General features: G+C 35.9%; 2 protein-coding genes across 2 annotated transcripts; both read left to right on the top strand.

Moving 5' to 3' along the window:
• Positions 1 to 7,932: 7,932 nt before the first annotated feature.
• Positions 7,933 to 9,133, top strand: LOC148915061 (uncharacterized). Its single transcript, XM_089043001.1, has 3 exons — positions 7,933 to 8,133; positions 8,236 to 8,282; positions 8,519 to 9,133. Exons 1-3 carry the CDS (start codon positions 8,046 to 8,048, stop codon positions 8,654 to 8,656), a joined length of 273 nt encoding a protein of 90 aa, XP_088899127.1. The 5' UTR covers positions 7,933 to 8,045; the 3' UTR covers positions 8,657 to 9,133.
• A 1,976-nt stretch (positions 9,134 to 11,109) lies between these two features.
• Positions 11,110 to 14,768, top strand: LOC103339083 (cyclic dof factor 2-like). Its single transcript, XM_089043000.1, has 2 exons — positions 11,110 to 11,790; positions 13,035 to 14,768. The coding sequence occupies exons 1-2, from the start codon at positions 11,614 to 11,616 to the stop codon at positions 14,280 to 14,282; spliced, it is 1,425 nt and encodes a 474-aa protein (XP_088899126.1). The 5' UTR covers positions 11,110 to 11,613; the 3' UTR covers positions 14,283 to 14,768.
• Positions 14,769 to 17,168: the final 2,400 nt, after the last annotated feature.

Below are 17,168 nucleotides of genomic sequence, written 5' to 3'. Positions count from 1 at the left end.
GAAAAATTCGCGGAGTGAGATTAAGATGGGAACAAACAGGAACATGAGCAGCCAATGTCCGAAGTGGTGCTTTAAAACCCAAAACACATGAAGGCATACGATTAAGAAGGTAGATATCATAATGAATAGTTGCAGTCCAAAGGATTTTGGGGAACACGCCCCCCAATAAGAAGAGCTCGAGTAGTCTCAAGAATATGGCTATTTTTGCATTCAGCCACACCATTATGTTATGGATTTTGCGGACACATAGTTTCATGACAAATATCTTTTTCAATGAAGAAGTTTGCAAGTGTGTGGTTAACAAATTCCCCTTAATTATATGAACGAACAACTTTAATCGAACAAGAATATTGAGTTTGAATAATCTGGTAAAAATTCTTTAATAAAGAACCAACTTCACTTTTATGCTTCATAACATAAAACCAAGTTAACCAAGTACAATCATCAATGAAGATCACAAACCATCGAACACCAAAGATAGTAGTAATCGGAGATGGACCCCAAATATGTGAATGGATTAAATCAAAAGGAGATGTGTTTTTATTCAAACTAGGTGGATAAAAAGTTCGGAGACTTTTTGCAAGAATTCAAGTCTCACACTGAAAATCAGAAATTTTTACTCCACTAAATAAAGATAGAATCAAAGACTGCAAATAACCAAAGTAAACATGACCCAACCGCCAATGCCATAACCAAATCTTCTTATGCTTCTCACTGACAACACCCCGAACCTGATGAACACAACCTGGTGCAATGTCATCCACAGAGTAAAGCCCCCCCTCTCTTAGTACCACACCCAATGATTTCCTTGGTTTGAACATCCTGAAGCAAACAAAAGGAAGAGAACATGAGTACACAACAATCTAATTGTTCAGTAACTTGCCCAACAGATAATAAATTATAAGACAAAGAAGGAACAAACAAAGTTTTATGTAAAGAGAGGGTAGGAGTAAGAGTGATGAAACCAGCCCCAGTGACTAAGTTAGATTCGCCATTGGTAGTAACCACACTTGTTTTGGTAAGAGCAATCATAGAATGAAAAAAGGATTTATCTTAGGTCATATAATCAGTAGCACCCCAATCCATAATCCAACCTGTATCTCGTTGGTAGGAAAGCACCAAAGCTTTTCCATAGTTACCTTCGTAGTCAGCAGGCTCTGGAATGGATAACTAAGAGAGAACAGTAAGAGAATCATCAACTAAAGGAGCTGTTGTGGGCGATGTTATGACACTCGAGGTAGCGCCGACGACTGAGTCGATGAAAGACTGGTCTGTGGCAACGACAATAGTTACACCACTCCCACCATTCTTTTTCTTCATGTGCACAGCCTTTCGTTGCTTATGACGTTCAAGGAACCACTCTGAGAACCCATTCTTGTGAAAATACGTGCCCTTTGTATGATGATTACCATTACAGTAAGTGCAATGCATGTTTTCTTTTTCCTCAGGGGTTGGACGAGGAAAAGAAAAACTAGCATGGGCTTTAGAAACCATTACAGCAGATGATTTAGTCTTTCCATCCTACTTGAGCATTGTCTCTCGGCGTTGGGTCTCTTTACCAACAAAAGCAAACAACTCCTCCAATTTTGGCAATGGACTCAACCTTAACAAATCTCCTCTAATTTTATCAAACTCATCATCTAGACCTACAAGAAAATCGTAAATACAGTCTTTCTGTATCTCAGCCTGTCGAATCTTTACATCATCAGGGCATTAGATGACGATGGTCGAGTTCCAACCAAACGCTCTTAAGCTCAACAAAGTAGGATGCAATATCGTGACCTGCTTGAGTAATACAGGTTGCTTTACACCTTAATTCATAAATCTGCGACTCATTAGATACATCATAATACATTGAGCTACACTCTCCCAAATATCTTTAGCTATTGGTAAATCTAAGAACAATTCTACCAAATCAGGTTTCATAGTTTTTATCAACCATCCTTTAATAATGGAGTCCTCAATACACCACGAATCAAAGTTCGGAGTGTTTTCCTCCACTTGAGCCACCTACCCTTTCAGATAACCTTTTTTTTCCTAGCCTGACACATGAAGCAACATCATCTTTGACCAAGTGCTATAATTCTTTCCATTCAATCGTATGGTGAATGGGGCAGCGGAAATATCATTGCGAACTGTAACAATTAGTTGTGCCATGTCAAGATTTTTGCGGGTTTCTGAAGCACTAGAAGCACTGGATTTTGTTGCTGGGATGAGGTTGTCTAGCGTATCTTCAAAAGCCATGGAGGAGAGAGAACAAGTTTAGATGGGTTGGTGTTGTAGGAGTCTTTTGCCTCACTAGGTTTGTGACGACAAGGGCTTAGCTGTTGTTTTGCAACATATGGGTTTTTTGTTTTGTTTTTTTTTTCTTGTATTCAGTGCTAGAGGATGCCAATGGGTAGGGTTTGTATTTTTGTTCGGGAGACCGCGGTTAATCGGCTATGATACCAACTCAAACTAAACACGGGATTGAATAATTGTGATTGATATTATATTTATCCAAGAGGAGGGTATATATACAAGTACAAGTTGACTTTTCCTACAAAGAAAAGTAATTAGCTAATTACAAGGAATCCTAACTATGAAATTATTCTAATTAGGTAATGTGAATTACACCAAGAAATTAGGAATAAAGGGATCCCTGAATTATCGCTCATGCCAACATCCTCCTCTATAAAACTCCCCAAAGACCTGGTTTAATCAGCCACTGTAGTTGGTGGAAGCTTTGAGTATCCAACCACTTCCTCAGACTTTCTCAATTTTTGGCCAATTTCGACCCCTTTGACATTGACACATGTATGGAAGTTTCTCTACTCTTTGAGTTTGACATTTTGGTATAGGTCTTGATCAGGGATGTTGAGTTTTTTCGTCGCTGGAATTTTCTCAAGTCATCCAACACTGGTGGCTACGAGTGTGACTATCTGTCTGGGTTGACCTGTTTTCCCTCAGTCTGATGTTAAGTTTTTCCGTCACTGAAATTTTCTCAAGCCACTCATAGTATGCTCAAATTCGCTAGATTCGAACGTTTACCCAACGATTGAAGTTTTTGCCTAATATGGACCATTAGATTGAAAATGATGCAACCATTGGATCACCTCCAACTTTTAGTATGTTGTTGTTGGAGTTGCTAGGAGTCTGTTAAAACTGATGTACCGAGAATCCAAAGTTCATAGATCGTTAGATTATGCGATCTACAAAAATCCGACCAGAGCCATACATGGGTAAAACTTCCCAGTGACTTGAGCTAGCCGAAAAGCTGAAATGATCTGGAGAGAATCACTCTCGAAAATAAATTTTCTATAACCCTTCTCAACAGCCATAATTTCCCCGAATCTAGTCCAATGACATTAAGGACAAAAACTAGCCGCTAACCAGCATGAGTCGCTTTGAGAGATTAAGAACTCAACTAAGTTTCTGGAATCATAAAAGAAAAGAGAAGAAAACATAGAAAACTCATAGAGTTTATGGACTTTATTGAACAAACTAAACCAAAAAAATCAAAAAAATCAAAACAGTGCTAGCAAAATGAAAACCAACCGCCGCTAATCTTCCTTAGGGACATGACATAGAGAGCCCCACGTAGTTACTGTAGGACCCCAATGTACCAATGAGCAGTGGATCTACTATGACCAAACCGCAACACCACAAAGAGCATCCTTGCAAGATGAAGCAGAACCAAAGCCAACCTAGATATGAGACTATAGATTTGGCAAAAGAAGAGTAAATCGACATCAAGTCCACTAAAAGCAGAAGAACACCGAAGATTCTATTGGATTCGGTCCCGAATATAAAGTACTATCTCTCTTTCTTCTCTCTCTCTCTCTCTCTCTCTCTCTCTCTCTCTCTGATTTGCTTCTCTTCGTAACGCTTAGTGGGTTGCATTCTATAGCGCTCACCTCCCTTGGTGAGGTCTATACTTGGTTAGTACAATAGTAAAGACTAGACATTTATTCTTCGACTGAAAGAAGCGATTTGGTGTGTTTGGGGTAACTGGTCGGGAGAGAGGAGAGAAGGTGGTTGGGCTTGGGGTTAGTGGTGTAGAGAGAGAGAGAGAGAGAGAGAGAGAAAGAGAGAAGAATTTGTGGGGGAGGAGGAAGGGGCTGCCAGATTTTGACGAAGTGAAGGAGGAGAATGAGAAAGGTGATATAGGTTTTTAAAAACAAAACTTAAGTCTGTCACAATTTTTAATTTTTTTTAGGGAGCTAATTTTCCTACTCCCATTTTCTCAACTTACACTCCCTTTTGCTTTTTAATGCTTTTTAATCAATTTTGTTCTTCCTATTTCTTATTCTACCATTACCCTACATTAAGGTTTTGATCATTGAAATTAAGAAAAGTTAACAGACAAAAAAAAAAAGAAAAAAAAAAGAAGAAGACAGAGTGTTAACTAGGATTAATGTGATAAGCAAAGTTTGTGCACTTCCAAAACTGAGCATTTTTCCTACATCTCGAAATTGCATGTCGGGGGTCTTCAAAACCCACACCCCACACCTCAAGCAAATTGGGGAAGTCACTATTTTCTGCAGAAAAAGATTGCCTGCAGTTGGTAAAATATTTAAACTCTCCAAATGAAAATTTTAACTTTAATTGGTACCTTCATCTTCCACATATTTTTCCAAAAAAGTTGTTAGGCATTTTGGTCAGATGCCCCCATTCTACCATCCTCCTCACATTGTCTTAAAGCTACATCATAATTAGTTTTTCCAATATATTTCACATTTTGGAATAGAACCAGTATCTACTATCTCCACGCATGTTTTGCCATCACGGCTTTGTTGAAAGCTATGGTGTTAATTATTTCTTACTCAATTAAAGGAAAAAAAAAATATTGAAAATGGAGTGCAAGTTGGAAAATTACGTATAAAGAAAAAATATATAAAAGTGAAGTGAAAAAAAAATTAGGATAATGGTAGAATATGAAAGAGAAATAACAAAAAATAACAAAATTTATTAAAAACTATTTTTTTTTTTTAAAAAGAGTGTAAGTGGAGAAAAAGAGAGTGAAAAAATCAACTCACTTTTTTATTAATACTTAATTACACTAAAGCTAAAAAGTGGACCCGTGTAACAAGTAGTTAAGTATAAAAAATATGTAAATTAGTTGAATTTTAAAATATTAAGGTATAAATTAACAAAATTAAAGTCTCGCGGGCCATTTTAAGAATGACCTCAAATCTTCAACGCCTAAAACTGTCGTTAGCCCATAAATAAAAAAGAAGTTGATAGGATTAGGGTGGCTTTCCCTAGAAGTGGTGACGGATGTATATGTCGGTCTATTATTATGAGAATGAGTCCATGTCCATCACATTTGGGGTCAATAGCCACAACCTGAGTGGCTGAGCTAACCCAAGGGACAAATGACTTGCCGTATGGGACAAATGAGCAAAGTCATATGTCAGACGTCTTTCCACCGCCCAAGCTCAATGTTGTTCCCCCACACCATCCAAGCTCCAAACAAGTCCAACATCAAGAGTCATAGAGATTCCATCTATTATTCTGTGCTATTCCAATAATAATATTTAAACAAAAGGAAATAATAATAAAAACATTCTCAAGTAGCAAACAAATGAACTTTTTAAAATAATAAATAGCGTAAGGGATGAACAAGGGAAGCGACCGTAGGCCGGTGGTTGTTGTTAATAATTGTGCAATATATGAATAGTTCTTCGCAATTATTTTAGAGTTTTTTTTATTTAAACCTCATGTTTTTTTTTTCACTTTAATATTTAAATCATTAAGCTATTAAATTTTATTATTATGTAAAAAGACAAAAAAATGTAATTCAATTTAATATTTAACCCGAATACATCTATACACACCCATCACTCTTCATATTAAGTTGTAAATATCTAAAAAGAATCTAGAGTAGATTTTTTTAATGATAACAGGAGTTGTAGGGTGTGGGGTGTGGGGTGCAAGGTGTAAAACTTGTCTCTAAAGATCTAATGTGTATCAAAACAAATTCTGATATCTATGATTCTCATTTATGCCTTTCTCTCTCTCTTGTAGACAATCTAATGTTGAACATTATAAAGATGCTGTTAAACAACACCCCTCCAGATCGGAAATTTTGTGGATCATCCAAGAAGTTGGTTCTCTATTGTTCATCTCTCACAAATGCAGAGAGCGTAAAGAGCTGCTTATAGTGTTTGCTTCGTTCATTGTTTCTTTCTTTTCCTTTAAGAAATTGAAATGGACTAAAGAATTCCTTTACTCCTGCTTGGCTTGAATTGCAGGAATTTGTTTTTGGATTTGAAAGATTATCTAGACTTTACAGTAAAGGGTGTGAGGTTGATGAGTTTATTTATTTATATTTATTCTTATTTTTATGTTGGGTGTGTATTTAGTAGGGGTGGGCATGGTACGGTATGGTACGGTATTGAGCCCGTACCACTACCTATACCGGAAATTTGAATCGGTATGGTACGATACGGTATTATGGTTTGCCAAAATTGGTACCGTACCGTACCGTGCCAAATCGGTATCGGTACCAAAATGATACAACTAAAAAATGAACTAATTCAATATTCATCACCAAAATAAGTGATGCCTAAGTTACAAATTCAAAGATTCAACATATTCAATATTCATCAACATATTCAATATTCAATATCCAAATCCTAATTAACATATTCAATATCCATCAACATATTCAATATCTAAATCAACCAAATCAATATTTATCCATCAACATATTCATCAAATCCAAATGGTTAAAACTCATGCATTATGGCTTACAAACCAAAAGAGTTAAACTTATGCCTTATGACTTACAAAAATACAAATACAATCCAAACATAAATGACAAAAGCGTTTGAGAAATTGAAAGGCAAGCGAGAGATAGAGAGCGAGAGAATGAAAAAAAAAATTATATTTCAATAGAATACTATTCGGTGCGGTACGGTATTGACCGGTATCAAAATCTTGATACGCTATCATACCATACTCGATTGATATGATGCGATGCGGTATCGAATATCTATCGACCGAATGAAGCGGTATGAAATCGGTATGATGCGGTGCGGTACGATTTCGGTATTTCGGTTTAATATGCCCACCCCTAGTATTTAGTGGTAGTTTGGGAAGATAACGAGGATTTTCTTAGAAATTATGAATATTTGAATTAGAAGTTGGGGTGAACTTAGAATATGGAGTGAACAAAGAGAAGTGCCTATCTAAAATACTTGAATGCTGACTAATTTTTTAATTTTATTTTTTAAACAAACGATAATAGAGGACGGAGTTGAGCAATTCCATGAATAATAATATACTTGAATGTTGACATTTATTTGTTAATTACTTGTGCCTCTCTGGCAGTCGAGCAATCCCGTGAATGTTTGAATGTTGACATTTGGGTTTTTTTAATTAATTAATTTATTTTAGAATTGCTCATTCTTGTATGCATGTATTGAAATATAAATAAATATGATCACTCCCTTTTTAGTTCACGGATCTTCACTTATGGTCCATTTGGGATGTTCAATTTATCTTTGATCACGGTGGTCCTCGTGATCCAATCCTTTATCTCCATTAATAACCATTTAAAACTCGATAGTCTTAATTTAATAAGATCACGTTAGTTGTGCTTCAAGAGGCGTTAATTTGTTGACTCATAAAACAACTATAAGCCTTTAAACGGCTTATAACGCCTATTAAAGTACAAAGGCGCAATCTCATTAAATGATCCAATAATTTCATGTGTTTTCTTGCACATATCCCCTTTTCAAGACTCATATGATATATAGATACATAATCTTGCAAAAGTATGCACTTGTACAAAGTATAGTTGATGACATGAAAATGACGTCAGTAAAGAGTAAGAGAATCTCCACTGCAGCACACATAATGAATATATATACATGATGAAAGTGCAAGTTTAATTAATATATAATAAATTGGATAAGAAGATAAATTTGGAGCCTACTATTCCAGTGGTATAAGGAATTAATTCTCTCAATTATTCTCCTGCTCTTTCTATATAAACCACCATACTACATGCTTCCTCTTGCAAGGAAGTCCCTCAGACCTTCCTCCTCTTTTTCAATATGCTGCAAAAGCCTTGTCTTAGATTTCTGCTTGTGCTCTCATTGGTTTTCTCCTTTCTTCTATCTTTGACTGCAATTCCTACAACCAGTAAGATTAAATACTAGTCAACAAATTTTTTATTATTTTTTTTCTCTCTAGTCTTTTTTTTTTTTTTTTTTTTAACTCCAAATAATTCTGTCTGTTTTGTAGGAAGCCTCAGGTCAGATGATGAATACTTGACTGTCCAAGAATCACTGGTTCACCTCTCTCTCTCTCTCTCTCTCTCTCTCTCTCTTATCCATTGTCAGCTCTCTCTTTACCAATACATGTATGCATATACGTTCATACATAAATTCATGCATGTATTAATTCATTGCAATTTGTCCCACAATTATATTTCCTTAAATATATATATATATATGTATTTCTGAATAATTGGTTGGGAAATCTAAACCAACTACAGAATTCTGATAAGGTTTCTAACAATTTGCAGGGTGCAGGGGATTTGGGGTTGTTTGATGTGGAAGAGGGAGAAGGTTTTATCGAGGGGAGGATGGATATGGAAAGGACAGACTATCCGGGGACAGGAGCAAACAACCACCATGACCCACGAACTCCTGGACGAGCTTGAAGAAGACCCAGGCCCCTGTTTTATTTCTAGTATTGGGTATACGTGTACAGGTCACCGTTTAAAATGAACTTTTGTTTGTTTGTTTGTTTTTTTTTTGGTCAGACATTGGTATGAAAAAAATGAATGTTGTAATATCGTTATGTCGTTAGACTGATCGTCTGATCAGTAGGCGAGGTGAGGAAATAGGTTACAGTTTTGGTTTACCTTGAGTGGTGGCCTTTGATTGCGGGAGTTGACGGGGGTAGACGACGGTGCACCGAATCTAGACCCAAATGAGAGATCGAGTGGGATTCTAGGTGGGTGGGTTGGTTGGGGCAGCTTGGGTGGCTCTTGGTGGTTGGGTGGGGGTTGTGGGAGGTGATGGGTCCTTTATTTTTTTTTTCTTTCTTTTATTTTGTAAATTTATTTCTTATTTTTAATTAAGAAATTAAAATTTGTAAGCAATTATGTAATTAATTTTATTTGTTTTTAGTTCAATAGAGTATAAAAAGTGGCTAATTTGTCTGTCGTGTCATAAATTTGACGGAATAAATTTTTCTTTAAAAAAAAAAATAGAGAGAAAAACAATAATTGTATTTATAAATTAGGCACAAAAACCATCAGTCACAAAAAAAAATACAAATATCCACAAAGGGGTAATATAAATATGAAAGTATAGTAACCACATAGGGTTAATCCAGATACAGGCTATAAAAGGCTATAGAAATTTCGGCATAAAAGCTGCATGCCTGAACAAACCACACATGAATCACATCGCCCAAACCTACCAATATAACTACAACTTTTAACTCTCACAAGTACAAAATACAAGTAGATACTAGAAAACAATCAAACACCCAACTCACAAGGAGTTGATGCAATTATTACAAAATAAGAAAACTACAAACAAACAACCAAAAACTAACTGCGCCACTACCACCGTTGTTGACACCGCTACCACAATCGCCGTCACCACCTTGGAGACAGAGAACACCACCGAGATTGCAGCCGACTTACAACTAAAATACTAACTAATAAAATCACAAATCCAAGCAGATTTAGACATAAGTAACCTTCCCATAATTAAAACCCCAAATCCACAAGATGGGGAAGGGGAAAATGAGTGAGGAGACGAGGAAAAGAGAGAGAGGGAGAGAGGGGGAGAAGTGGCATCCTCCCCCTCCTCGAAACACAACAAAAGCAAATGTCAAAATTTTAGATTAGAGACAAATGTCAAAATTTTAGATAGAAGACAGAGAGGGAACAAGAGAAATGGCGACAAAAAATCTCAAGTCGAAAGTAATATGTTATTTTGTTTTATTGGATTTATTATTAGTGGGTATGGTTGGGTTGGATCACTTTCACAATCTGAAATTGAACTAATCATTATTAAGCCGTGCGACTTGATTTAGGTTGGGCTAAAACTACTGGAGAAACCAAACCAAACTATTACTATTGTGCGACATGCAATTATGCAAGTAAGGGTGTCTGTAGGGAGACATAGCTTGTCGAAACCCCAATACATATACCGTTCGAGTTTCTGATATCTACACCTAAACTAGTTGTTTGAGGATTAGCCTCGGATGGTATATCGAATACCAACCTTAATTATAGAATACCCTAAAACCCTAAATCCTAATTATAAAATACTACAATAGTATGATCACGTGATATATCTTGTACACGTGTTATGATTTTAACTGTGTTTTTTTCTTTTTACACTAATGCGAGCGGTGTTTTAAAAAGTTTACATCAGAATAGCATTAAGGATCTCCTCATAGCTATGCAATTAATTTTTTCTTCACAAGACTTCCTTTGTTTTGTATTTAGCCCATTTATTGTATGCTATATATTTGGCTGAGGTGTCCAAATTTAATGAAGATTTACGTTATTACGCTATGGCTTATGCCATCTGAGATTAACTGCCACTTAAAAAAAAGTTTGAGACTACAAAAGGCCCTAACACTAAAAACTTCATAAACCCCTCTTTCAACTTCAAGAATAGGGATGGTAGTTTGGATGGTGATCTTCTTAATGAGGAGTAGTAGAATGAATGAAGTGGATTTTCTCTTTTTAGAACTGCTTTTTGTATGTCTTGTGAAGATATCTGTAGTATCACTGTTATACTTGTTTGGATTTCTATCTAAGTTTGGGTGTCTTGATGATTTATGTGTTGTTTGGTTGATTTTTATCGTTAAATATTTTTTGTAACTCTAATTCATTTTTATTTATATATTTATAAAACAATTCGAGTCTTGAAAGGTTTACGCTTCACCGCCTCAAGATCTTATTGGAAACAAAATGGTCTAAACTAATAGAGGCATTTGACTCCGTGCCAAATTAAACCAAAAATCCAACAATAGCCAGGCCCAATAAAATTGGGTTGGAGAGAACTAAGCTATGCAATGTTTTATAAAGTCTTTCCGCGCATCAAGAGCAAGACATGGGCCAGACAAACACACAGATAAATGAGAAAGGCAAAAGAGGTCGATCAAAAGCACGAAACCAGCAAAAGACGTTGAAGGCTGGCCCTACGCAAACACTTTACCCTTTTTTTCCTTTATATAGCTTTTTTCTCTTCTATCCTTTCACCTCTCTCTCTCTTCTCTTTTCTCTTTTCTGTTTTCCTCAGACGGCCCTACACACACCATTTTGTGCCTTCATAGCTTATATTTTTTTCTCAATCTCTTGGCTATGGATTCACCTTGTTTCTTACTTGGACTCCAGGTGGCATCACCCCATGACCACCACTGACCGCGCAATAAAATAAACTAAAAAAATGTGATGAAAAGTTTGAAAGGAATACGAAAAGAAACTTAGAATACAAAAAAAATTGGTACTTTGATGCTTCACGTTCTTGGTGCTTTTTGAGCTAAAGGGTACTTTACTTCGGAGGGGTTTTGGCTTTTGAAACGTCTTTTATAAATCAAAATCTTACTTTTTTATTTGTATTGGATAGGTTTTGGAGTTGGGTTTTTATGTGTGTCAAGGCAAAGGCAATCAGTTTTTGTGGAGATATGTCTGAGACTGAGAGCAGAAGCAATAAAAATATCAATGACATCAAGCTCTTTGGGAGGACCATTCCATTGCTTCAAACCCAGATTGAAGCTATCACTTGCAAGAATTCCCAGGTTCCACCCAAGTCTCAATTCATGGTATGTTTGATGTTTCTATGGTCTTTATTTATTTATTCTTTAGATATTGAGAATATTTGTGAGGAATTTTAGGTTCTTATGCTCCCAGTTGCTTGTGTACTTCAAATTTTTTTTTTTGTTCCAATTTCAATGCTGGAATTTAATTATGATTTTACAGTAGCAGAAAAAAAAGACTCTGTTTTTACGATTTCCTTCTTTCTATGTGAGAATTAGTTATGTGAACGTTGCCTTCTTCATGGGTTTTTGTTGATTATATTATCACCTTACTGCTTTCTTCTAAACAGTAATTTGTTTCTGCTCTTCCAGAGAAGCAGTTCTTATGCATTGGGTGGTAATTAGTTTCTTACTAAGGAAGATAATTTCCTTTTTCTTTCTATTTTATTTTTCCTTCATAGAGGAAGCTTTCTAAATGTAGGTTAATGTTGTTTAGATTTCTAAATTTAGGTTCACAGTACATTTTCTGTTTGATTGTTAAGGAAAAGGAACTCTAATTAAAGATAAAGAGTGCGAAATTGTACCCAAATTTTTTTAAAAGAAAGGGATCAATTAAAGATCATAAGCCGCTTGCTTGGAACAGGCCAAAAGAAGTTACTTGGTTGGAGGTATTGATTATGCAACTCTTGTGAGGACAATGTATTGACATTCTTCTCCATTTCTCTTTTCCTTTTCTCTTATTGGTCTGAAAGATTCAAACCAGGCATGTACTTAATTGCTTTCCTTTTCTTACGCTCGTGTTTTTCAAATTTACTAATGGGTATGTGTTTTTTTTATGAATGATTTACATTATTAAAGCAGAGCAGCAGATCAAGTTTCTGTATGTATTTCTTAACCTCTAATTAGTTAAGAACTAGAAAATCAGTTTTAATATTAGTTAAAGTACTGGTTATTAACTGGCGATTGGTTGTGCTAAAGTGATTTAGCTTTTATACTTAATCATGTCATTAGGCATGCTCCCGAATAATTGCTGATGTATAAATTTAGATTGAGGGAGAAGCAAACATAGAGAGAATTTGAAGGAAATTCCATGTGACGATTGTTTTGCCACATATCAATTTCTATCTTCCATGATATAATGATATACAGAATTGCATTTGTTTCTAAATAAGCGTATATAGACATTGTAGACATTGTGCACTGTGTATGAATAGGACTTGTAAATCTGTTTCCATTTGATTTTTCTGTTTTCCAATCATTTCTATCTCCAATATTGAATTCTAAATGAAGCATTGGTGGTTGTTTTTCAGGGTTCTTGCAGTGAATTAACAAAAGCAGAAGCTGATGGCCCTTGTGCAGAAAATTCTGTGCAGGCAGGGACTTCAGCGATTTGCAAGGAGGAAGAAAAAAATCAGATGCAGGTGAATGAGGCAAGAGTAAATGCTAAAACCAATTCAAAACAAGCGGAGAACAGAATTTTAGAGCAAGAGGAAGATTTTCAGAAGCCAGACAAGGTCCTTCCTTGTCCACGATGCAACAGTCTAGACACAAAGTTTTGTTACTTCAATAACTACAATGTCAACCAACCTAGGCACTTCTGCAAAAACTGCCAAAGATATTGGACAGCTGGGGGAACAATGAGAAGTGTTCCTGTGGGTTCTGGGAGACGAAAGAACAAGCATCTTGCTTCCCAATACCATCAGATAATAGTATCCGCTGATGGAGTACCATCAACCAGGTTAGAAACCACAGATTCCGTTAACCATCAACTTCTCTCATGTAGTAAATCTTCAAGCACTTTTGGTCTTCCAGATAGAGCTGGAACAGTATTAAAATTTGGCCATGAAGCACCTCTTTGTGAATCTATGGATACTGCGGTTAATCTTAGAGATCCAAGGACCTGTGTTGAGATAGGTTCTGTCAGTGGCAGAGAAAGTGGAGACGAGCCCTCATGCGTGTCTTCCGTGACAGCATGTGGTAACCAGGGAAGTGAATTATCCAAAAATATTTTGCAGAGGGATGGGATTGGGTTACAAGAGTCTTGTAGTGAGCCTAATATCTCACATCCTTTGAATTACTACCCAGTTGCTCCATTGGTTTTCCCTTGGAATCCAGGTTGGCGAAATGCAGCTTCTCCTGTAGCACCACAGCATTCTCAATCCATTTGTGTACAAAATTGCATGGCTCCTAATCAAGTCCAGTGGTACCCCACACCAGTTCTGGCCGTTCCAGGCCCTTGCCCACAAAGCATTCCCTTACAAACTGTTCCAGCACCGTATTGGGGCTGTATGCCCGTATGTCCTGCTGGAATGGGAAATTTATTGTTGTCTGGATCTAATGGTTGCTTATCTCCATCATCCTCTACAAGTAATAGTTGCTGCTCAGGCAATGGCTCACCGACCCTTGGCAAGCATTCGAGGGATTCAAATATTATGGATGAAGAGAAATCAGAAAACCGTGTTTTGGTTCCAAAACCTTTGAGAGTTGATGACCCGGATGAGGCTTCGAAGAGTCCTATATGGGCCAGTCTAGGCATTAAGCGTGACCTCAAAACGTGAGTTTTTAGAACATCAAAATCTAAGACAGAAGGCAAGAGCCATATATTCATCCCCAATCATAGAAGCAATTCTAGCAGCTCTTTCTGAGTCTCATACATTCCAATAAAGTACATGAAGTGTCTCCTTTGCATTCTTGCTTGAAAGACATGAGCTATCTCATAGCCATATTGCTGGTTCTAGCTTTCTAGGCAGATGGTTTTCAGCTTCTCGCTGTTCTTGGCTCGGTGCATTTTGCACTTCGAACTGAATCGTTCACCATGGTATAATCTAGGATTTTGAGTTTTGATAAAATACAGAAGTTTAAATACCACGGTTATAGAAATGTTGTTGAGCTATCCGTTTTCCTTTTGAGTGCTCATTTGTAAATATACAATTAGCAACAGTGAATACTTGTTAGTGGCCACTGCCTAATGGCTTCCAGTTCAATTCAAACACTCTTTTATATGTACAGAACTCAAGTGGGAAATAGTGTTTGCTTCATTTGTTTATTTTGAGATTTAGAGAATCGTTTTGGGGGAGATTTAATTCGTATGATTGGGCAACTGTCATTGTGATGTTGCACTGGAAGAACAGTACCTGAATCGATCAGGATAGGAATTGACACCAACTTTCACACCTGATGATAATGGCTGCAGCTGGTTTTGTATACATAGGTATATCTATCAATGTACCTACCAATAATCGAACTACAATTTTGAAGGTATGTATATATTAAAAATAGTGTAGCTTTTAAAATCAAAATTCAATATAACACCTAACATTTGTGAAGGAAAAAATTCATGTTTAAAACTGAAAATCTTATTATATAGTATTTATAAGTATGTTTGGGGTCCAACTTTGAGATTCTTTCTATACATTCTGCTACTCGTTTACAACTTATAGATAATATGACCACTTTAGACATCTTTTTGGCAAAAATTTGGAAATTAAAATTGTCTCCTAAAATCAAAATGTTTACTTAGCTTTTCGTATAGTGAAATTTGTGCACCAGCTTGAAATAAATATTGAGTTCACTTTTTAAAAGGTATTGGGCTTTGTTTACCAAAAATGGTGAATGACCCATACTATTCAACAAAAAATTAAATAAATTCACATTATTTTGATAATTGAGAAATAAGTTACCACAAATGGGGATTTAATCCAAAAATTGTTGTAAATGCATAAGTTGGTGAATGACCATCATACCTCTTAGTATTCACAATTTCTAATTCTATGTAACTTATACACTAAATACCATAGTTATGGGCTTGTAATTTTGAGTTGTTAATTTCTTTTTATCATTGTAAGCTTATAAATAAGAGGTCTTATTAAGATGAGACATACAAGTTGATTGAACAATTTCTATTTTCTTCTTCTACTCTCCATTTCTCTCTACAAATTCTCTTAGTTATATAACACGTTATCAACACGAGCCTCTAACCACTTGAGGTTTTGTTTTTCTATCTTAGAAATAGAATAGTTTTCTCTAATATATCGCAAATATAGAACTCTTGTTACATAGGCATTGACAAATGGAAAGAAGTGCATCAACAAAAGGAAGCTGAACAACAAGATTCCAAACAAATAAGATTTATTTTATTTTTATTTTCATTTATATATCTAGTGCATGTGAAATTTCATATTTTACAAAGAAATTATCATTTTTATAATCGATATCTATCATGTCTATCTACTTACAAGATTTCAACTGTATTTTGTTATTTGTCAGAAATTCAAGATTTTGGTTAAGGAGCAAAGATCAATATCAACGTGATATTTCATGTTACCAATCTTAAAGAGGTAAGGTGAGATACTCAAGAATTTCAATTCTCATATAACTAATGGAGGACTAGAAGTTCCTAAGTTCTTATTCAATCATGTAAGGGCTAGAAGATTCTTAGATTTCAATCTTTATAATATAAATATTTGTGGACTTAAAGTTCCCCAATTATTAAAAGGCAAATGAAGACTTGAAGCACTTTGATTCATTTTTCATTGGAACTATAAGTTTCAACAAGGGTTCAAAAGAACGACACACATACTCCTCCAATGATGATATTGAAGCAAAGTATTACCAAAATTCGCTCTGTAGGAGGAAAATGAAATATCAATATCATTTGTGCTGCATCTTCAAATAATTCAAGTTTGTCGTCATGAGGGGGAGTAATTCATCGGGGGGAGCATTTGCCCCATCGAGTTTTTCCTAGCAAGGTTTTAACAAGGCAGTATAAGCTCGTCCAACATCATATCAATGATCCAGAAGAATGGTGTACTCTTTTTCCCTTCACTTAGGTTTTGTCCCACTGAGTTTTTTGAGCAAGATGTTTAATGAGGCAACTATGTCATTGTATGGTGGACATCCAAGGGGGAGTGTTGTAAATGCTTGAGTTAGTGGATGACCATCGTACCTCTTAGCATTCACCTTTTCTAATTCTATATAACCCATACACTAAATATGATAGTTATGGACTTATAATTTATGAGTTGTTAATGTCTTCTTATCATAGCAAGCTTATAAATTAGAGGTCTTATGAAGATGAGACATACAAGTTGAAATGACCTGACCCAATTTCTACTTTGAAATCCGGGTCGAATCCTGTTTAAAACTGACACCTGGTGACTATGGCTTGTAAATGACCAAAATGCCCTGAAAAACAATAACACAAACTCTAAGGCCCTAACTCGTGGCTGCACCTGATAACTGTAGGCTGCCTACGTACCCTTACTGAGAGATCAAGCCACACGTAATTCTTTCCTCTATTCCTGACCTGTAACTGGTTTGTTTTACTGTAAACCTCACTATAGGGCTGACATTTCTGGAGTATCCGAGACTCTGTTTTACGATCTGTCAAATGCTATACAATCCTGAAATTACCTAGATCAACATACTGGAACATGATTACGATC

The sequence above is a fragment of the Prunus mume genome, linkage group LG8, assembly GCF_029339155.1.
Source record: "Prunus mume cultivar Tortuosa linkage group LG8, ASM2933915v1, whole genome shotgun sequence".
NCBI lineage: Eukaryota > Viridiplantae > Streptophyta > Magnoliopsida > Rosales > Rosaceae > Prunus > Prunus mume.
The sequence above is the reverse complement of the archived record's forward strand: the minus strand, read 5'-3'. Positions and strand labels throughout refer to the sequence as shown.